This window comes from Leptonychotes weddellii, chromosome 9 (assembly GCF_054177405.1).
Source record: "Leptonychotes weddellii isolate Sample4059 chromosome 9, ASM5417740v2, whole genome shotgun sequence".
NCBI lineage: Eukaryota > Metazoa > Chordata > Mammalia > Carnivora > Phocidae > Leptonychotes > Leptonychotes weddellii.
In genome coordinates, this window is record NC_138377.1 from 96,540,561 (window position 1) to 96,562,600 (window position 22,040).

A 22,040-nucleotide genomic window follows, 5' to 3' on the forward strand; every position below is an offset into this window, starting at 1 on the left:
TAACCATGTGGTTAGCATTCAGCAAGTCAGAACAGTTAATGGACTGCTACATCGCCTTTGAAGATACATGCTTTTAAACTCTTCCGAGTTAAGAGAAATTACCACAATCATGGTAAGTCAAAAAGGAGTAAGTTTGTTTTATACATTCCTGAGATCTTCAAGCATATATTCTTTCTGCAGTCTCAACAAAACTGTGAAAGAGAATTCAAAATAAGGTCCCAAAGTTGGCGTAACAAAATTTTTAGTGATTGTTCTGGTGTTTGAGTAACTTTTTCTATCTTTACAACTTTTTAGGTTTTTATGCTGACAACGAAGCTTTCAACGAAGACAGCACACCACCGAGCCTTGCTTTGAGACCCAAAGCTTCCAAAACTGAGCATCAGGTTACCTGCCCTGAAAAGAAGCTGTTTTATCAGATAACCAATGCTAAGCTTCCCTCCCCCCACCCCATCAGCTAGAAGCTTATCTGGAAGGCATCTTAGAAAGACTGATGGCCCTGCTGGACTCAAAGAAGCCACCCCCAAAAAAATTGTATAAAAAGATTTATTGAAATTTATCAATGACAAACAGACATAAAACTCAAAAGTTTGGCTCTTCTGAGGGGGGAGGAGAGAAACTGGTGCAGATGTTCTTTTATACAGATGAAACACGGGCTAGGAAATCACACGTCACTTCTAAAGCAATCCAGAAGAGGGACATGAAAGCAAACCTGTACATTCACTAGGAATTTGCAGTCATTTCAGATTTCCACTAGGTAAGAAAATACAATTTTGCGTTAGTTTTTCCGTGCTCGGGCGTATGAAAAACAAACCCAGCCGACATGCAGCAGCGTCTCCTGCACTCAGGTCTGTAAAAATGGTCTCAGCACAGAAGTACACGTGGAGGGATTCTCTTGTCATTTCGTAAAACAAAGCGCTCTAGTATTTTACAGAACAAGATAGGACAGTTTTGTTTGTTTGTTTTGTTTTTTAAATCTTTTAAAGAGGTTGACGTTTGAGGGTTTGCTCCTTCTCTTTTCATTAGAACTACCAACTCCATTTTACTCCTAACTCCTAAGCCTGCTGTTTCCAGCTCTCTGGCTCATAGCTCTGAAGAGTGACATCAGAGTCTTCTTCGGAGAGCAAAGCCCACCACCATCTGTGAAGGAGGAAAGAAATGAGAGACGGGGATTGTCCCCCAACCAGTGCCAAAAATACGCCTTTACGTTGCTATTTACACACCAGGGCGTTGAGTGCCTCTAGCAGGCCCAAGAAATGCAGGAATCACAGGAACCCGAACAAGAGGTAAGACGTGGGCTGCTGCTCAGCCCCTCTGGGGCTTCTGAGAAACCAAGTGGAGGCCAGCCATGGCCTTCCAACCAATTCGAGAGACTCGGGATATGCCAGGAAATGTAAGAGCCCTCCAAACCGTCCTCTCTGGGAGTAAGGAACAAACGCTCACTTGGTGTGTAACTCAGCTATCGCGTTTACAGGGACAAAACCAGACACAAAGAAAAAGGAGGGGAAAAAAATAAAGAGTGGCAGTAAAAATAGTACTTTATTCCGCTCCCTCCCGCCCTCCCTCCCCCCACAACCCCCAGGACACTTTTCCCCTCTCGTTCCCACAGCAACGTTACAATCAGAAAAAAATAAGTTTCGGGGGGCGGGATTTCAGGGGGGGGGTATGGGTAAAAACAGTCAAATCACAATAGGAATTTTTCAAAATAGGTTATTCCACTTAGTCATCGTCTTCTCCCTCATCTTCAGGTTCTCGTTTTCGCTTCTGACCCCTTTCTTCTTCTGGAAGAGTAAGGAAAAGGCACTGAGGTTAAAACATTGATCCTGCTTCTAACTCAACCCACCTGCTGGGAAACCAGGGGACCACGGGTCTGGGAAGCTTTGCCGCCTGTGGCAAATCTGAGACGGGGGGCCTGCAAAGCCGGGGAGGCCCCGGGGGCCTCGGATGGGCCTGTTCTGCCCTCGGCCGGGTCCCCGGGGCCCGCGCGGTCTACTGGCAACCGAGGGGGCCAGGGCTGCTACCAGCTGCGAGTACAAACGCCGCCATACCACAAGCATCTTCTTCATCTTCCTCATCGTCCACCTCCCCGTCGTTATAACCCTCTTCGTCCTCCTAGGAGAGAAGATGGACACCAGCCATCAGGGATGCCTCCCGCCCAGGGACACGCTGAGGAAGCCACTTCCCGAGACAGCAGGGTCAAAAAAGCGGGGGCCGCCCCAGCCTCTCAGAGCCCCACAGGAACCCGCCCCCTCAGAACGGATCCAAAGCAGAGGTTCCTTTGCATCAAGGACCCCACTAAGAGCCTGAGAAAGCCTCGAACCCCTTCTCCAGAAAATACCCGCATCACACACAGCGTCTGCCAACGAGGTCAGGGGGCTGGTGGGTCCGAACCGAGGCTCAGAATTTCTGAGCTGGAGTCCCTGTAACTCAGGCGAGCTTGCTCGTGTGCGTGCTCTCCGGAGGAAAAGCTCCCCAAGCCGACTCTGCCATGAGAAGCCAGCCAGCCTTCCATTTGGTTTCAAAATAGCTCTGGCTTCAAGGGAAGACCCCAGTTTTAGCAAATCCAGATTCTTGTGGGCAAGTCCATACCCAGTCTGTCTACCACTTTGCACACTTGGATCCCTTGGAAGGGAGGATAAAGGCCCCCTGAGGACATTATTCCCAGCTCCTTGAGATTCAGCAAGGTGTGTGAATTCATTCTCAACACAGGACCGCCACTTTATGCTGTTCCTGAAGTCCCATGCTAGTCGAAACTCTGCACGCCGAACACTGTTCCTAAAGCATCAGGCAACCCGTTGTTTAAAAAGAACTTGGTGACAGACTTCTTCTTGTCAAGGGAAATATCCTTTTATAATGTCACCAAATAGTTCTTTAATCAGTCTGTTTGCTAAGACTTTTTTTTTTGGTCTGTGCATAAGCTCTCCTTCACTGGAAGCTGGAACTCTGCCGATGGTCAATGAGATTACAAAAAAAAAAAAAAAAAAAAAAGGCAAGAAAACAAAAAACAAAAAAGCCCTGCACGCTGTGGCTCCCGTGACAGTAAGTGCAAGACAAAAAATCCATTAGCCAACCAGCCCTACCGCCCTGTCCTGGGAGGGACCTGTTTTTCTAAGTCTTTATTTTTAAAATACTCGCGATATTTTTTAGAGCTGAGCCTAGTGGCCCACACCTAGGGAGAAGGGAAACCCAGCAGCTGAATGAGACAGGAACCAGGCTGATCGCACTGGCTTTTTTCTGTTCGCCTTGACCCGACTCTCCCAAGCGTGGGGTGGCCCGGAGATCCTGCCCAAGTGGGTCTGTGTGGCAGGCAGGTGTCTGCACTCTCAACGGATAGAGACAGGAAATCGGGGGAAGGCAGGTACCTGTCCATGCTGTTGTCATTTTAAGCCTCTCCAGGTCTAACTTTTGTAATTAGGAAGAGCTGACTTAGAATTCCGAACAAGTCATGGACATGACTGCTACAGAGAGACTCCGAACATCCAAACACAAAACCTAGCACACAGAGCCAAGAACCTTGAAGGGTGTAGAAGCCTAAAATAGTAGGTGGTCAAACACTGTCCTCAAATTATTACTTACAAATCATTATATTCTCTTAAGAATTCACTGAGTCGATCCCTATTAACAACCCAGATGCAAAACAATACCTATTTTACAGATGAAGAAATAGGTTCAGAAAGGTTAAGGCACTTGTCCAGGGACACACACCCAGCAAGTGGCTGCACCCCCCGCCCCCCAGACTGTGCTGTATTAACCCTCACAGACACGCAGAGGCCTTGTTAAGAAACTGGGAGCAAGCCATCAGGATAACAGCAGTATTCCCACATGTGCTAGGGACCCTAGGCACCCGTCACTCTGATGTGGCGCCCGGCGGTGTCTTATCCTACCACCCACTGGTTCAAAGCAGTCTTTGGTTTTCCCTCAAATGACTCCAAGTGCTCAGTAAATACCTGAATTAACATACGAATGCGAAAAGGCAGCAAGTAAGGGGGACCCCCCCACCCCGGAGAGAGTGCCCCTGTGCTGCCCGGCCCCTTACCTCCTCTTCTCCACTCACATCCTCCTCTTCTCCTTCCTCCTCTTCCTCTTCATCTTCCTCATCTTCCACTACCTGAGCATCTTCGTCATACTCTTCCTCTGTGCCGCAGAAATGGGGACAAGGGGACTGGTGGTGAGCTGGCCTCCCTCACGGCACAAACCCAGGCTTGTGGGCCTGGCAGGTGGTACAGTCTTCGGGGGGGCCCAGGACCCGCTCACACCCACCCGGGCCCATAGCCTAGACGCTCCAGTGTGACTCAACACATCTGAAAGTCATCCAAAAGACAAGCCCTCCTCCCAAGTTTTACAAAAACAGAGATCCCGTGTGGAGGCTGAGACCACAGAGAAATTGCTGGATCAAAGGAACAAGTCACAGGGCTTACAAAAGCCAAGACGCTGATTCCCTTGGAAAGAGCATCTAGCCAAACTCCTGGCTTTAAAGGTGAAAATCTGAGTCCTTGAGGGAAGTGACTTGTTCAAGGTCACACATCAAGTTAGCCACGGAGGTGGGCCTAGAAACCTGGGCTCAGGATGCCAGTCCTGGGCCTTTCCTGTTGTACCCCAAGATGGGACAAACTAGGGCGAACGCATGTGTATCTTGCAAAACACTCCAACCTAACAAGGAAAGACAAAAAATCCTGTGTCTGAATTAATGGGCCAAATATCTCCATTCTCACCGTGACCGTGGCCATGAACACTTGCAGGGAAGCCGCACTCTGCTGGCACATGGGAAGGGCACAGCAGGAGGTGGCCCTTTCTTTTCTTCCTTCCTTCCTCCCTGTAGGCCTTGCTGGCTCACCCTCATCCTCACCGCACTACCAGGGTGCCCAGCACGCCGCCTGCAAGCCTCTTCCACCCCCCAGGCCCCCCCCCCGGGGGGGGGCTCCTGCTCCCACACCCTGCAGGTCCTGTGATCCCGTGGTCTGCAGCCACCAGGGGGCTCCACACCCACTCCAGCTCAAGCCCTCCTCCTCTCCACTACTGGAGACCCACATGAATGGGACCCTCAGGCCACACCCCACCTTCCCCACCGCAGGGGGCGGGATTGAGTCCAGGGTCATACTACAGAGACACTGTAGGACCTCATTCTGGGGGACCTCTGGAAAAAGAGGAAAAACCTGATGGGAGGGTTCAGTTAGATGCTTTTAAGGAGTTACCATGCAGTTGGGGAGCCCCCGTGAGAGTGAGAATGATCAGGGATCGTGGTTAACAAAGCAGCCCCTCCCCTCTGCAGCTGTGGGAAGAGGAGACCACCCAGCCCGCCCCTGCCCCCCATCCCCACACCCACCATCCTCATCCTCCTCATCGTCATCCAGGCCCTCCACATAGCCCTCGGCATCCGAGTCAGGGGCCTCCTTGTCGTCCCGGTCGTAGCCATCGAGATACGTGAGCTGCGGGAGGAGCTTGAACACGTTTTCTCGGTAGTCGTTCAGGTTGGTTACCTCACAATTGAAAAGGTCTAAGCTCTTGAGGTTTTCTAACTTTTTCTGCAAGCGGAAAGATGAAGTCAACAGTGAGCGATCTGTGGGAGACGGGAGGGGGCGAACAACGCCGGGAAACAGGTGGAGGAAACGGCTTTGCTCTGCCCCATCCCTGGTGGGTGGGCCTCGGTTCCCTCACCTGGGAAACGGAGGATGGACTCTAGGGCCTTTTAAGCCTCATCTAATGGCAACAGAGTTAGTCTGCAAGTGCAGCTTTGGCCCTATCAGTGACCGGCTTCAAATTAAGCTGGGGCTCCCCAGGGGCTCCAGCCGAGAGCTTTGCTGCTGCCCCTGGGACTGGGGAGCCAGATGGGAACGGGAAAGGCTGTACGAACTAACCAAGTCTATCTGTACTGATGGTGAGGAGGACGGCCATAACACAGCACGGTCGGTAGTAACTCAGTTTATCCTCACAACACTGAAAAGGCAGAAGAGATTACTAGTTCCGCTGCTCCCAAGATCTCAGGAGCGAGAAGTCATTCTCAGCAGGTCAAGGGCAGGGAGGGCGTCTGGGCTGTGGTCTGGGTGGGTGAGCCCAGCACCCTCCCATCCCACAGAGGGGAGCCCAGTGCATCAATCACACTGGTCACCAAGGAGAAGCTACAAAAACACATGTGGTCTGTGCAGGGAGAACAGGGTGTGCATGTGTCTAGGTCTGACCTTTAATGGTAACCGCATCACAATGATTTATATACACACACACTTGGTCTCCATACCTGTGTCCCAAAATACACATATACAGAACTTCAAAGATTTTCCTATGAAATCATGAAATCAAGGCTTCCAGGTAGATCAAAATAGTTTTGCTTTGCTCTAGGAGGTCGGCGGAAGACCTGAAAAGAAGGTCTATCTATGGGAAGCATATCTTGTGGTTGACTCCATGCCACAGACGGGAGAAGTCTGAGCTTAACGAAGAAGGGCCAGCTTCTGCTTCTGCTGCCCTGGCCCATCAACCCGCCCCTCGAGCGTCCAGAGGGAGTGAGGGGCGCTTTGTGGACAAGAACCTACAAACCCAAACTGGGGGATGCTCCAACCTCTCCTCTATAAACCTAGGCAAGGGAAATGTGGCAAAGTTGGCAAAATATCCTCACTTTATCTTCCCTTGATTCTAAGGTGCATGGCTTGTGGGAGGGTTCTTATGTGTATGTTTACAGTTAATGCGATAGTATTTCTCTATTTCAAGAACGCTATTAATGACACAGCTGAAATCAGGGGAACACAATCCTTCAGATCCAGGTAATGCAGAAACTGTTGTCTGACCAGGACTTGCCCCGTTTTGGCTAGTAACTCCATGAAGTGTGGGGTGTGTTCAGCTGTATGAAGAGGGGATCCCAGTCACCATCACACAAAGGACTGGAGACTAGGGGTCAGTCACTCTCTGTGCCTCTTAGGAGAGCAAGGCCAGCATTGAGGCTCTCATCCCATACCATTCCGTGCCATCCAGGGGGCTATCCCACCATTCGGAGGTTCCAGCCTCAGGCCAGCCGGCCAAAAAAAAAACAAGTAGCCAACTCCAGGGGCAGCTGAATTCCCGGATGGCTCCTCCCTCCCCAATAAGGGACACGGAACCATGCTCTAAGAAATGACAGCTCGGGTTCCCAAAGCTGAGCAGAAACTGTACAAAGAGAAGCACTGAGGCGAGGGTTGGACCCCACCCCTGTCCCCGACTGCCCACTCGGGCTGTGTGACCTTGCTCAAGCCATTGAATATCTCGAGGCTTCCATTTATCTATGGACCAAGCAGAAACTAGCTCTGACTCTACCTCATGGCCCATAACGAGAGTCAAATGAAGTAAGAGAAGTGGAAAAAAAAAACAAAAACAGAAAAGAGAAAACAACACTCTGCAAAGGTAGAAGTAGTATTCCCTGATACCAAGCCCTCCCACCTCCCGCCCTGTGAAGAGGAAGGACCGAAATGACTCACCAGTGGCTCTATTGTGCTGAGGTCTTTAATTTTGTTGCCACTTAAATTTAGATGCGTGAGGTTCGGACACTTTTCTGCCAATACTTCCAGGCCCCCTGAGATTCTGTTATCGCTTAGTTCAAGCTAAACAGGGCAGGGAGGGGAAAAGCAGAAAGAGCTCTTAAAACGAAGGCCGGGGGCCCAGAGCGCCCGGGCCTCGGCAGACAGGCGAGGGGCAAGTCGGTGCACGCGCCCCCCGAGCATAGACCAACGACCCCCTCCCCGCTGCCCGCACAGACTCCTACACCCTAGTTACCTTCTTAAGTTTGTTTAACTTTGGTAAGTTTGCGACTGAGGTGAGGCCTACGTTGATTGTACTTAAGAACTCCAGTTCCTCAAATTCATCTGTGAGGCCTTCGATTTTGCCTTCAATCGACCGGCAGTTGTCCAGGACGAGCTCTTTCACCTGCAAAGGGAAGGCTCGTGTGAACGGAGGTGCTGACTGGGGGCGGAGGCTGGGGCGGGAGGACGGGGGACAGGCCCTTCAGGGTCTGATGGCACCAGCTGCTCGCCTCTCCAGGAGCAGGGCACCGCCAACACCCACCCCGGGCTTCCCACCCTTAGCCGGACCGAGGGCAGGGAGGGCTGCGGGGGAAACACACTCCCTCCAGGAGCCTGGGCCAGACCGCAGGTGACACACTCAACAATCCCTGGGGCTCTCCTTCCCGCCCCACTGCCACAGCCCCCTCCGAAACTCCCATTAAAAAATAAGCTGCCACGAGGGCGCCTGGGTGGCTCAGTTGGTTGAGCGACTGCCTCCGGCTCAGGTCATGATCCCGGAGTCCCGGGATCGAGTCCCGCGTCGGGCTCCCTGCTCGGCAGGGAGTCTGCTTCTCCCTCTGACCCTCCCCCCTCTCATGTGCTCTCTCTCATTCTCTCTCTCAAATAAATAAATAAAATCTTTAAAAAAAAAAAAAATAAGCTGCCACGGTCCCCAGCCTCCCGTCAGATCCTTCCACCCCCATGGCCCCCGTGGCCTCAGCCTGACCACCTCCCAAGGCCAGCTACCTTACTTCCCATCCTCAGGCCCCACCATCCTTCCGCCTCTGTGCGCCCGTGACCCCCTGCGTGCGGATGGGTCCCAAGACACACGCGGACGCTTGCTGTCACCGGCTTGCCAGCCAGAGCCCGCCCACCAGGTCTGGTGCCCGTCACCATGGTCACTAGCTCGGCCTGGCCCAGGGTAGGGGCAGCAGACCAGGGAGCCCCCCACTCTCCATTCTAGCCACAGAACTTCCTGCAACAATGGACACCTCCTGCTCTGGCCACGAGAGGAGCCACTGGCCAACTGTGGCCACTGAGCACCTGCAACATGGCTGGTGAGAACCAGGGACTGAGTTTTCATTTTCCTTGATTTAAGTGAAAAAAGACACTTACTACTTACAGTTACCATATTGGATAGAGCTTCTCTAGACCCTCCTCTTAGTAGGGTCCTGAGAGTAGATGTGAAAGGAAAAAATGAAACCCCACAAACTGAGGATGGCCCCACAGTGACACGCCGAGGTCATCTAAGAACAAAAGTTGGTCTTGGAAAGCACCTCTGTGACCCTGTCTGTCCCTTCTTTAAAACTCCCTGGAGGCAATTTTGCCCCTAGGGTTCTTTGATTTTCCTCGTTTCTCTTCTTACCCAAGTTTGGGTCCAAATCCTTTCTTTCTAAGAATGTAGAAGGACTGATAAAAAGCTACTTCTCATTGGGTTGCTAAAAGGTAAATGTGGCTGAAGGTGATTCCCGGCTCCCGTACAGAGGGGAAGGAGACAAGCTGAGGAGAGTAATCAAGTCTTGGGCCTGAAAGACCCTGGGGAGTCAGCAAGGGAGGCCAGGGTGTCCTGCCCTCCAGGCAGATGCCCATGGTTACCCACTCCTGCCCCAGCAGTCCGGCTGCTCCCTGGCCACCCAGGGCTGGCAGGCACCGGAAAGGTGACTCCTCCTGGCTGCCCCCAGTGCTTGACACGACATCCCCATCCACCTGCTCCCTGCAGCCTCAAGGAAGCATGCATCGAGGTCACTGGTACGCTGCCTGCCTGGGACATCCACCCACACGTTACCTGTCACGGATGGGTCAGACAGCATCAGACATTATGGTCCAGTTCTTCTCAACAGCAGTCCCACATTGTCCAAAAGGTCATTCAAGCCCCTCAGGGCCTTTTCTTTCCCTGGACAAGCAGACTGATTTGCTTAGAACTTCCTGCTGGGCCCAGGACGACGGGTTTGCCACAGTCCCCAGTGCTTCCTCCTGCTCAGGCATCTTGGGGCCGGGGGAAGCTTGGGGGAACAGAGTCCACAGTAGGCCTGCTGTGCTCCTTCTCAGCCCACCCTTGCCAGCAGGCAGACCAGGGGAGCTCGGGGGCGCGTGTGGGCTGCAAAGCCCCACAGCTGCCCTGCTTTCCGCCTCCCTGGTGGAGAGAGGTGATGTGCTCAGCCCAGGACAGTGGCAGTTTGCCAGGAGGGGCCAAGCCAGGCACGGGAGCTCCTTCCCAGAGCTGACCCGTTCTAGGCCGAGGCCCGCCTTTCCCTTGGATCTGGGATGGGAGAAGTTAAATCCTTTTCCACTCCCTCAGTCCCCAGGAGAGGCCAGATGTCCAGGTCAAGCCACCTTCTCAAGGTCACTGGCAAGAGTGCCTGGGAATAAATCTTATGAGGCCTTCTACCCCAGGGCAGGAAATCAGTGTAGAGCCAGGAAGCCAGGCCTTAGGGGAGCAGGGCAAATGCAGGGAGATCCACTGTGTTGGGGGAGGGAAGACCACCTCCTCTGCCTGCACTCAACACTGGAGCCGCGGGGCCCATGGTCTTCAGAAGGCGCTGTCCCGGGGATTCTGGAAGCTCCACCAGAGAAAGACAAATATGAGAAGGGATTCCAGCGCAGCCTCAAAGATTTCAGACATGTGGTTTTTCCAGACAGGTCAAGGGCTTCTCCTCTTACGGCCATAAGCCAAGGAAAAGAAGGTCTTAGAGATGGGGGAGGTGGTGCTGGGAGTCAGGGAATTCTTCCGGAGAGGCACAGTGCTGCCTGGGAATTCTACGGACAGACCCAGGGTCCCAGTCCCAACTCCCAGCACCACCGCCAATGGGGGGCCATTCCTCTTGGGGACAATACGCAAGCTGCTACCACTGATGTTTTCATTAATAGTAACGGTTGGAGCTTTCCTGAGCCCTCACAGGTACTCTTGACATGCTTCACCCGCCCCAGCTTGCCTAATCCTCACTACTGCTCCCGGGGTGGGGGGTCTCCCATCTCTCGGCCACCTCAGAACCACTGACCCTCAAGTCCCAGGAATGGACTTGCACCAAGCTGGTCAGTGTTGGCTCCTGATGGTTTCTCAGACGTTCCCAAATGTGAGGCACAAGCTCTCTCAGACCCAACTCAACTCTCCAAGCTCCCCTGATGCCCCTCTTCTACGGGTTCCACCAACAGGATGGAGGCCACGCCTAGCAGTCCCCGCCCTGGTTACACTTCCTCGTAACCAAAACAAACCCCAAGCCAGCCCTCATTCAGATGACGCTGCGATTAGGGAGCAAGGATGTGGAGAGGGGCTGGGGGACCTGGGACCCTGCTCCTGCCAAGTAGGAAGAGGCCCCGCCAGCCACCGGGGCAAGCCTGTGCTGTCTGGAGCACCAGCAGGTGGCCCTTACAGGTCAGGTGCGTGGGGCCTCTGGGACCCCCACCGGTTTTTGCATTTCCTTCCTGGCGGGGGTTGGGCAAGATCAAAGAGGTGAGAGAGGGGCAAGGCTTAGTTAGACCTGGAGGCTGCTGATATCACCAAAAAGCCCAAACCCTGAGGGGGAAACCCATTGCTGCTTTGGGGAGTGACTGTTACTTTGGAGATGGCAGGTAAACTGCCTGTGAAATGTCTGAAATGAACCAAACAGGAAAAAACACGAACACCAGCCCAACAGGCGGCCTGGAGTCATCCCATGCACCCTCTTGTGTCTCACTGTGCCCCCCGGACTCCATGGAAGGCTGCCCTTTCCTAGAACTCCAGGACAGGCTCACATGTTTTCAAACTTCCAACCAGCCCCAACGCTCCTCAAATCTACTCCGAGCTCCTGCTCCAATCCCAACCCACTTCCTCCTGTCTGTGGGGTGGCCACCGCTCCAAGCCCTTCCAGGCGGGGAGCATATCCCTTTTACAACCAGGGTGTGTTCTGCTTAAAAAAGAAAAAAAAAAAATTAAGGTCCACGTCCCCCTGCCAAATCCTGGGTGTGAGCTAAGTGCAAAGTTAAAATTAAACCGAAAATTTGTACTTTGGGTTTAGATTCTCTCCCAACTCCACTGGCCCTTTAAAAATATCTGAATGTGGTTACTCTCTCTCCAGCCCAACAACTGGCTTACTCTGCTGGTGTGTCGGAAGCTTTTCAAACACCCGTGGACAGAACTACATGGGACTCTATGCTTCACTCCTCAGGTGTCACCCCCACGAGGAGGCTGCACATTCATCCTTGGCCCCCACGAGAGGTCAGTGGGGAGGCACTGAAGCTTCCCAAGGAATCAGACTGTCCAGCTCCGGCATTTCCTAAAAAACTTGTCCCCAAAGCAAGGACACAGCAATCATTTCTCACCAATGGGAGCTGAAGCATCCACGATAAACACAAACACATTATTACTCTAAGGAACAACCCGTTGCTTGTTTCAAAACTGTGAAATCTTGTCTTCACAGCTCTCTCAAATTTGATCATTTCCTCTCTATTCTCTACACTGCAGTCCTGGTCACGGTCATCTAAGTCACTCCAAGTCTGCTTCTGCATCCAAATGGGGTCTCTGTGACAGCGGAACTGGACGACTGGAACATTCAAGGAGCGGGCCGGCTGATGCCCCTGACTCGGTCCCCGAGTTCTGAGGCTCTGCCTCTGCGCAAAGGGGATAATGGTATCTGTTTGACCTATGAAGTGCAAACTCCAGCCTAGAAAACCTGCCTCCTGGCTTCCTGCCGCTTGGGGGGTTGGGGTGGGGATTCCAAGTTCCTTAACTGACCTAAGGAGGCCCTCCACTCGCCACCTCTCCCCACCTCCCCCAATCTCAGGGCTCCGCACGCCTCACCCTTGTGCCACAAACAGCATCCAGGCCCCCCCCTCCCCAGGAAGCCTTCCCCCACCCAGCTCTGAGCATCCCAGGGCACCAGCGGCAGCTGCCACATGAATCATTTAATCGTGTATTAAGCATCCGATCCTCCTAGAGGTCAGGGACTGTCCTTCCCCGTAATCAGCCTAGCGGGGAGCGGACACCAGAGCAACTGCTTAACAAATGTCCTGGTTATCGTGCCAGGCACAGCACTAGTTGCTGGGCCTACGGAGTGAGTCAAACCGTCGTGAAACTTACAGTGTAACTGGTCCCACACGACGGGAATGAACCTGACCTCTTATAAACAGTGTGTCCCCCAGGAGGCAGGCCAACTGCACACACTCCTCTTGACCTGACCCAGGGCTCTGTACACCGACCTCTCGCCTAGAAGCAGCCCCTCCCTCTGTAAAGGGTGTACCCATGACATTGTTACAGGGTAACATGCTGGGGACTCAGAGGCCGCAGTGAGCCACAGCTGGGGTCCTTGCCAGCAAGAGGTGTGGTGGCGGCTGGGAGGAGGCTGCCGGCCGAGAAACAGCTGCTGGAGCAGCGTGCCAGGTAGCAGCCGGAGGGGTACCGAGTGCATTCTTCAAATGCCTCCACCCCGGAGAGGACAGGCATGCTCAAGGAAGACAGGAGGGACCCAGAAAAACCGAGAAAGGGGATGCACTATATCAAAGCCAGGACTGGCTATATTTAATGGCAAGGCTTCGTTCAAAATGAAAATGTGAGACCCACTGCTCAAAAATTGTCAAGAATTCCAAAAACAGCGATAGCAGTGCATTAAACCCAAGGGAGGGCCCTTTGAAGCCCAGGGGCCTGTGTGACTGCATGGGTCCCATGCCCGTGATCAGGGGGCCCTGAATTAAATGGACAGCTTGGGCCTAAAACAGCGCTCTGAAGGCCAGAACCAGAGAGAAGGAAGCTCGAGTGAGAACAGCTCTTTATTTTTCCAGCACTTCCGGAGACAACGTGGAGAGGTGGACAGAAGGCAGGCTCTGGAGTCAGACAGACTTGGCTCAAGTCCACATTCTCCACTTGCTAGCTCATCTCACCTCTCCTTGAGCTTCCGTTTCCTCCAATGAAAATAGTGCCCATCACCTAGAGCTGGATTAAGTGAAATAATGCACTTAGAGCATCCCCAGCTTGGAAAAAGCCACTTGCCTTCTTCCTGATCCACAGCTCCCTTTCCCACTGTGTCCACAGCCACGGCACACGAATGGGAACAAAGGAGGGCCAGCATATCGGAGCCACCAAAGCGGTCTCTCATGGAATGCATGAAGCTTCTTAACATTTCAGAGAGCTAAGATGTTACGCCCAAAATATACTCCTCTTGACTTTATATCTACACCTTGTTTTGTTTCTTTCCCCCCCACTAACCTTGAGCCTTGATTTTCTTTTCATTCACTGAGCAAGAATTCAATAAATATTTGTAGCTTTGGTTTCAACCCTGTCAGTCCCTGACCAATTTAGTTTTCAGGTTCTAGTCTTGCACAGAAGAGGAGACTCAAATCAAACTGACCCCGTGTTTTTTTGGTGCTCATGGGTTTTAAATAGGTCAGCTTTTAAATGGGCCATCCCCTGTTGCAGATCCCATTTCTAGCTGGAAGGCCAAACTGTTTGAGTCACCAAGGCTGAGGGGAAATGAGCTTCTTCCCAAAGGTGTTCAAGAGGAGTGACAGATGCTTGTGATTTTATTGTTTTGACCCTAAAATCTCTACTTTTGCTTAATAGTCTGTGGGGCAAAACCTGCAAAAACCAGTCAGGTTCCATGAGGGGAAAGTCAGGCTCTGGGAGAAAAGTCAGACATTTCGAAGGCTAGAAAGGCCTTCGGGCTCATCTAGGTCAGTGGCTTTCTGACCACAGCCCACAGTAAAAAATAGATTCATGCCCTGGCTCAGCGTACACACATTGTATGCACAGACACACGCACCGAGACAAAACACACCCAATTACAATGACTCTTTCCTATTACATCACAAAAGATTTTTCTTTTTTTAATGTGACCCACAGCTTGTAAAATGCTGGTCCAGTTTAGCCCTCTTTTTGCAGAGGGAAAAAAAGCAAGGTCCAGAGTTGGCCCAGAGCCCAGGAACCCCGAGCGGGGTGAGCCTTCTGCCACGCCACCCCACACCATTGCTCTGGTCAGAAATCACCGTCCCCAGTGGAAGACTGGGGCATCATCCACAGAGCTCTCGAATTTCTGCTAACAGGAGGGTGTTCTGCAGCCGCCTGGTAGCTAAGACTCTGGTCTCTGCACCTTAAAGATCTTTTAAAATCTTAACGAAGGGGCAGGGTCCCCACATTACCTTAAAACCAAAAAAATCTCTCCAAGAAAAAAAGCATCTGAGTGTCTGGATTTTGTTTGTTTCCTACAATAGAGCTCAGAAGGCACGGGTGGGAGCACATGGCCGCGGGAAGTCGGTGACGCCATCCTTATTATTTTAGGGAACCGTGGAACGCAAGCTGGGGCGCGCTGCAGCGTAATTAAGCTGTCGGCCAGGGCCCGGGTAATAGGCTAAGCGCCGGCGGGGGGAGGGCCCGCATTAGCATAAACCCTGTGACTGGCTTCTGAGCTGCCCGGAACCGGCTTCCTACCTCCTCCAGCGGGTGTGGGGAGGTCTTGGTTTCTGCCTCGCCAAACAGAGGAGCTGGTTCCACTGCGGATGCTTCCTCCAGCCAGAAGGACAGACTCGTAACTGGAGGCCGGCCGCGTGGCTGTAGGACGTGGGCTTTGGGCTGGTCCAATGGGCCTGTTTGGCTACTGAACCCCGAGCAGAGCTGGGGCCCCTCCCTGATATCAGGCCCTTGCTTTCCTCCCCCTTGCTATCTCATTCCTCCCTTCTGGATCAGTCTAGAGTCTACTCCACTTGTAGACGTTGTCCGTTCCACCTCCTGGAGGAAGGCTTCCCTGATTACCCAGACCCTGCCCCAGCCCTGCCTGCTTTAAGCATATGTGAAGGAAAGAAAGTATTCCCAGAGCAGCAGAAAATAGGTCCAGAAGGCTGTCTAGGCCTAGAAAGTGGAGAGGAATTGTCTTGGTCTGACTTTGCTACGGGAAGGGGGTGGAGTGGGAACAGGGAGAGGTGAGGTTTTGGAACTGGTGAAGAACACGATCAACTGGCAATCTAGCAGGTTACCTCTTCTCCATGGCTGTTCCTTCCCACCTTTAGTCCTGGAGGGTGTGATGAAGCAGGAGTTTGAAGCGGAGTCCAGTGAAGGCACTGGTCCCAGCAGGTGGTATCTAAATGGGGACCCGGGGAAGGAAAGGGGGACAAGAAGCGTGGAGGTACAGTGCAAAGGATGCTCATCAGGCAGTCTGATGACCTGGATGGACCCTGGTTACTTTGCCAGTAACTTGACGTGTGCCTTGGGGGAAGTCACATCTTTCTCTGGGTTTCTGCCAGTCCCTTACTTCACACACTGGACAATGGAGCCTGAGCACGGAGAGGAGACCCCCTCCTGTGGGTCCATATACTTTAAGTCCCACCTCACATCCAAACTCAGCCTCTATTCCCCAAAAGGAGTGGGAGATTTCATGGACCAAAAGAGCCCAGGCTTCATCACTGAGGGATGCCAGAAAGGAAATTTGGGGCCCCAGGCAATTAATGAAACACAAAAATCAATCGTGTAGTCTCTTAAAACACACCAGGATCACAAAAACAGCCCCCAGAGGCCCAGGGTGTTGGGTTCCAAATGCAAGAGTCTGGCATCGTCCCATCTGATGTCTGCCATCTCCCAGGGCAGCAGGGAGCAGGCAGCTCAGCTCATGGGGTCCTAGGCCCTGCTCGACAATGCTGTGCTTCATACAAAAACCACACTGTCCATGATGATCTTATAAAGAGCCACAGCACTGGCCCCTGCAACAGAACAGCCATGAGGAGACGGAAAAGGAAGGCCCGGAGAGCAGAGGGGCTAATCCTGGCCCATCTTCCTGAAACACTGCTTTGATCATGTCCTGTCATGCCCCGTCACTCCTGGTCCACAGCCTTTCACGGCCATGGGGACTGCAAAGCCAGAGGAGGATTCACAGCCTCCCAGCCGCCAATGCTCCAGGACCAAGAGCCCTGTGCCTCTTCCCAGGGCAGTTTGTCCCCGCCTCACCTCTCTGCCCTGCAACCAACACGGTGACACCACCTGGCATTTCTTTCCCACGTGACAGTTGACCAAGTGCTTCCCCAGACATGACTTCGTTGAATCCACAGACGACTGGAATTCTACCCATCCTATCCCTCTCCTGGGGAAACGGCCCCTGTCCACCAGGGCCCTCCGAGAGCTGCTGCTTGGCCACAGGGCACCCGGCAGCCCTTCTTTCTGCAGTCTCTCCTCTAAACACTGCCTTACCAAGGTCTGAGGTCTCAGTGTTCCCCGCTGGTGCTCTGCCCGGCGGGGTTGGCCTTCAGCAAACACTTGCTAAGTGGTCAAACTGGACTGGGTCACTCAAGCCAGAGCCAAGAATGGAGTGGGGGTGGGCAACGGCTCTGAAGAATCTTCTAGATTCGAAAAGGCTAACTAACCCCTTATTCACTTTCCAAAGCCAAGCATCCCCCTAATTCCACTCTTAGGCAAATCCACAAATATGGCTTCCTGGACCCCCTGAAATCAGATGCTGGATCTTTAGCCCAGCCAGGATCACCTGGACAGCAGGGGCTGTGTGCTGTGGAAATGTCACTGGAGTCAAGTCAGCACGGTCTGAAAAGATGGCACAGGGTCTCTGCCGTGGGTCCCATGTGGACCTTGACAGCTACCCAGTCCCTGTGGCCCCCGATGTGGAACAACTGCCCGTGAAACAAAAGTTAATTCATTGGCTTCCTCAGTTTCACTCCTCGGGGATCCATGAGCTGGCAGGTCAAGCCTCTGCCCAGCCCGGCCCAGCAGCTTAGCCCATCTGAGAAGACTCCACACTACCCAGACTCAGAGGCCGGGCCGCTTCCCATAGCCCCTGGATGAGCCTCAGCTGGAATTTCTAGCTGGCTGTTCAAAAACGCTTCAGAGAAGCCAAGGATCCCATCATCACCACCTCTAGGGAGCCACTGGATCCAATCCAGCTCCTCTGGCAACTGATGAAGCTCAGTGGACACCAACCCAGTGACTCACTCAAGGTCACACAGGTAGCCCATTATGGAATCAGTCCTTGGGCTCTTCTCCATTCTCCCAATTTAGGGCCCACACCCCAAAGTCACGGGCCTCTCCGGGGTGAACTCCTTGAAGCAAGAGGAAACAAAGGAGGAGAGGGAAAACAGCTGTGAGGAAAAGAGCCCCAGGCCTGATCCTGGTCCTCCTCCCTCCCTCCCACATCGGCACCCACGCCAGCAGGGCTGGAGGGGCAGAAGGGGCAGAGAAAGGCTCAGTGGCCTCCCTTCCCTGTCACCTCTACCCAAGATGACAGTGGCAGTGGCAATGACAGAAGCAGTGTGCCACTGAAGCCCTCCTGTCCAACCACCCATCAGAAGCCACCAAGGTGGGCAGACACGGGAACCAATCTGGCACAAGAGCCTAAAGCTGGGGGCCGAAGTTTCTTCTATCCAGGGCCACAAAACAAATCAGCCAAGGGTCACACATACGAAGCAATTTAATGTCCGTTCTTTCTCCTTGAGAGAGATTTGACACATGCAACTTGCCTAAGTCTGTAAACCAAAGGCTTAGGGTCAAAGTATTAGCGAGGGACCCGGACAAATGGTTCCGTATGTCTGCAGACCGGCAGAGCGGGGAGGGGGAGCGGTGGCAGGAGGGCAACGAAGGAACGGGGAAGCGAGGGGCTGCGGGGAGGAAGGAACACGGAAGGCAGAGGGACAGACAGACCCTAAAAAAAGCCACAGGCAGTGAAAAAGAGGGAAGAAGCGATAGAGCTATAAAGGCTCGGCACATTTTGCTTGACTTCCAGAGTTCCACCCTCTTCTCGGGGATTCTGGAGACAGAACTTGACCCGTATTTACTATCTTTTAAAACAGAGTCCGGGTCGGGTTCCTTGTTCTTCGCCGACCTACTACAGCTGCTGTAATCTCAAAATGCTAAAAGCCAAAACCAAAGACCTTACAACCTTTATGATTCTGGAAGAGTCAGAGAGGGGCCCAACCACTCAAGAGACAGCGTGAACAAGAACCTACTGAGTTCTGTCTTCATCAGTCGAGGCCATCCCAGGCTGTGTGGACACAGACACGTCAACAAGGGCCAAGGTTCCTCGGTCAGGGTCCCAAAACACTGCTCGGATGGGACTAAACCTTACATTCTGAACCTCGAAGCCTTGAGGAAGGCCCCTGAGCGCCGCGGGCACTTGGAAGGACAGTCCAAGGACCCGGCAGTGATCCGGCCGGGGCGTGGGGTGCCTTGCGATAAGCCATCTTTCTCCAACTGTTTGAAGGAGCGTATGTGCACGTGGAAGTCCATTTCTTCCGCGCTCTCCGAGAACGGAGATCAGTGTGCGGGAATTACAGAGAGGCAGTCTTCGGCCCCATGTAAACTGTAAGGGTGTTTAAAATCATTACGACTGTCCCACAAAAGAATGGGCTGCACTGAAAACTCCAGCATCTCCTGGAAAAGTCCACAAATCAGAGGCTGCTAAGTGACCGTCTGCAGAGGCCTCTACACAGACACAGTACCAAACGATTATTAAATAAATTACTGTTATATGATGAAGCTCTGCAAAGAGAGAAGCCTTGGGTAATTTTCACCTCTTAAAAAGATGCTATGATGTGCTTCTTTCCTCCTTAAAGAAGTGTGACATGGTTAGGCCATAGGGCGATTTACTCATTCCACAATATTTACAGAGTTATCAGTGAGGTGCTGGGCTGGTGTCAGAGATCCAGTTACAGACAGGGCTAAGTGAAACTAGCCAGGCTCCATGAGTTTACACGCTCGCGGGGAGTGAGAAGATAAACCAGTACACATAAGCTATATGTAACATATACAAATAACCAGACAGGAAAGACCCAGGGAGGATACGGCAACAGTGGGAAGGGATACCACTCTAGAATGGGCGACCAGGGAAGACCTGGGCTCTGAGCGACTGAGGCCAAGTGAAGTCCAAGGGAAGAACCTTCCAGGTACAGGGAACAGCCAGGGAGGGCAGAGACCCTGAGCGGGGGGGCATGGGCGGCTCTTCTGGGAAACAGCTAGGATGACAGGTGGCAGCAACAGAATTTGTGGAAGGGAAGGAAAGGAAGTGGTGGCATGAGGATGGGCTGGGAAGAAAGCTGCTCTCTGTCACATCCACCCTTACGCACAGATGGGACATTCTGCACCTAACTGGTGGTAAGGTGGTGAGCTTCCCAGGCAGCGGAGGGCAGAAGTGTTGGGACCACAGCAAAGGGGGATAAGGTTCAACATGCGCCCACAAGACTGAGATTTCCACGGTCCTTCCATAAAGGAAACCGGTGAAGGAGGTTTATCGAGGGCTGTGCTCACCCGGTATTTCCAGGCAGAAATGGGCCTAAGACACACACCTCCGAGAAATATCCTGTGGCAGAATATTCTGATTAGAAGTGTTGGGGCTCATGAAAAGCAGATAAATTCTGGTTTGGTTTCAGGCTTTACCACTTGGGAACTGTGTGGCTTTGGGAAAGCCTTCACTGAGACTCCACTTCCTTGTCTGTGAAATGGGGAGAATTCCTACCAATCCCACAGATGAGGTAAACTGTGCAGTCCTGGGGGGTATGAGGAGGGATTTTACACTCAAGTTTCTCACTTCGCACCCCGGAGAGCACAGACAAGGTGTTGTGTAGCTCTCACTCCCCCACATTGCCTTGCACTTAAGCTCTCAATTAATGTTTGCTGAACTGAAAAGCATTAAAAATAACCTGGGAAAACATTCTGCCATTTTTCTTCCTATTAAACTGCAGCACTTTGCCAGAACGCTCCAGAACAGTCTCTCTTCACTGTAATCCTCCTGGTTTGGGGGAAGAACCAACTGAGTCACACCAGGGCAGGGTGTTCAGAGGACAAACTGCCAGGAATGGGGACAGGAACAAGGCCCACCCCTCTGCAGAAGGCCGCTTGCTCTCGGCATCACCCCAGCCTTTCTCAAACAGCCTGAGCCCATCCAGGTCTAGGCCACCAACAGAAGGGACTGCAGACCACCCTAGGACAGGGTCAGCATATCCTGGAAAAGTCCACAAAAGCCAGAGACACACCCAATACATATAACATTCCCCTCCACACGAAGCCTTGTTCTAATCCAATCACCTCATTGTTCAGATGGGGAGATTGAAGCCCAGATAGATAGAATAGTGGGTCCAAAGTCACTTCCATTATTTTTTTTTTCCTTTTTAATTTTTTGAATAAGTATCATTCATTCTCATGGCTTCAAAACCAAAAAGCATAAGATACACAGTTAATTCTCCCCCCCATCCTGCCCTGTTAACCATCCCACCCGTTAAGTATCCTTCCAGAGTTTGTTGACAGATATACAAGCAAATTCAAAATCTTATTTTTTTCCCTTTTACCCCAAACTCACATATTATATACTGATCTTTCCTTTTTTTCATGAAGTTCGTGTAATACAGTACATGAAAACCTTCCTCGTTTCTTATTTCCATCATGTCCCATTGTGTGGATGTACCATCATTTTTCTTAACCAGTCCCTTATTGATGAGTATTCGGGTTGCTTCCAATCTTTTGCTATAGTAATGTTGCAATTTATTTTTTAAAGATTTTATTTATTTATCTGAGAGAGAGAGAATGAGAGAGAGTACATGAGAGGGGGGAGGGTCAGAGGGAGAAGCAGACTCCCTGCCGAGCAGGGAGCCTGACGCGGGACTCGATCCAGGGACTCCAGGATCATGACCTGAGCCGAAAGCAGTCGCTTAACCAGCCACCCAGGCGCCCAGTAATGTTGCAATTTAGATAAGCGGTCACATACGTCATTTTGCGTTCACCCAACTTATTAACCATTAAGAGCTGGAATCAGATCCTACTTCTGACCCACAGAGCAGCTGTCCCAGAGCCTTGGGGCCCTACAATTTAATGGGTTCACCACTATACCTACTGTGGACAAGTTACGTCACCTCCATTCCTTCAGTAAATGCTTAGAATCTACTCAATGCCAGGCACCTCACCAGGCACTGGGGACCCAATGATAAAGGCATCCTTGCCTTCTGCCCCGGAATTGTCCAGTCTGGAGGGACAAGCAGAAGGGACTCAGGGGAGCAGCTCCGTGTGCCCCGAGGGCCAGTCTCCTTATCTGGTAATAGATGGCCGTATGTATACTTTAGGGGTGTTCTAGAGGATAAAAAAAAAAAAAAAAAAGTATCGTTTGCCAAATACTTCTTATGATCCAAGGCTTGCAGCAGGTGCCCAGGAAGGGGGAGGCCTGACTCCCGTCCTAGGAGGGGTCCAGGAGGGGTCCTGCCGACCGCAAGGCAGGCAAAACGCACAGCCACGCCCCTCCCACAGCCACCACTATGGTCTTCTTACTAAGGCTGGAATGCACTGCTACTTAAGTTTTTGGGGCAGCACCTAAGCCCCTAATTGTCTTAGCCTACTTTTACTGGAAAAGGATTTGGTCTTCT

General features: G+C 52.2%; 1 protein-coding gene across 2 annotated transcripts in view; it reads right to left on the minus strand.

The window, feature by feature from the left end:
- Positions 1-525: 525 nt before the first annotated feature.
- Positions 526-22,040, minus strand: part of ANP32A (acidic nuclear phosphoprotein 32 family member A) — a 37,294-nt gene continuing 15,779 nt past the window's right edge. For both annotated transcript variants that reach the window (XM_081831318.1, XM_081831317.1), the window contains exons 2-7: positions 7,732-7,881; positions 7,437-7,559; positions 5,321-5,519; positions 4,034-4,131; positions 2,046-2,109; positions 526-1,778 (exon numbers count right to left, since the gene is read on the minus strand). In XM_081831318.1, the coding sequence (XP_081687444.1) occupies positions 1,717-1,778; positions 2,046-2,109; positions 4,034-4,131; positions 5,321-5,519; positions 7,437-7,559; positions 7,732-7,881 (696 nt within the window). In that variant the 3' untranslated portion in view covers positions 526-1,716. The remainder of the gene's footprint in view (positions 1,779-2,045; positions 2,110-4,033; positions 4,132-5,320; positions 5,520-7,436; positions 7,560-7,731; positions 7,882-22,040) is intronic.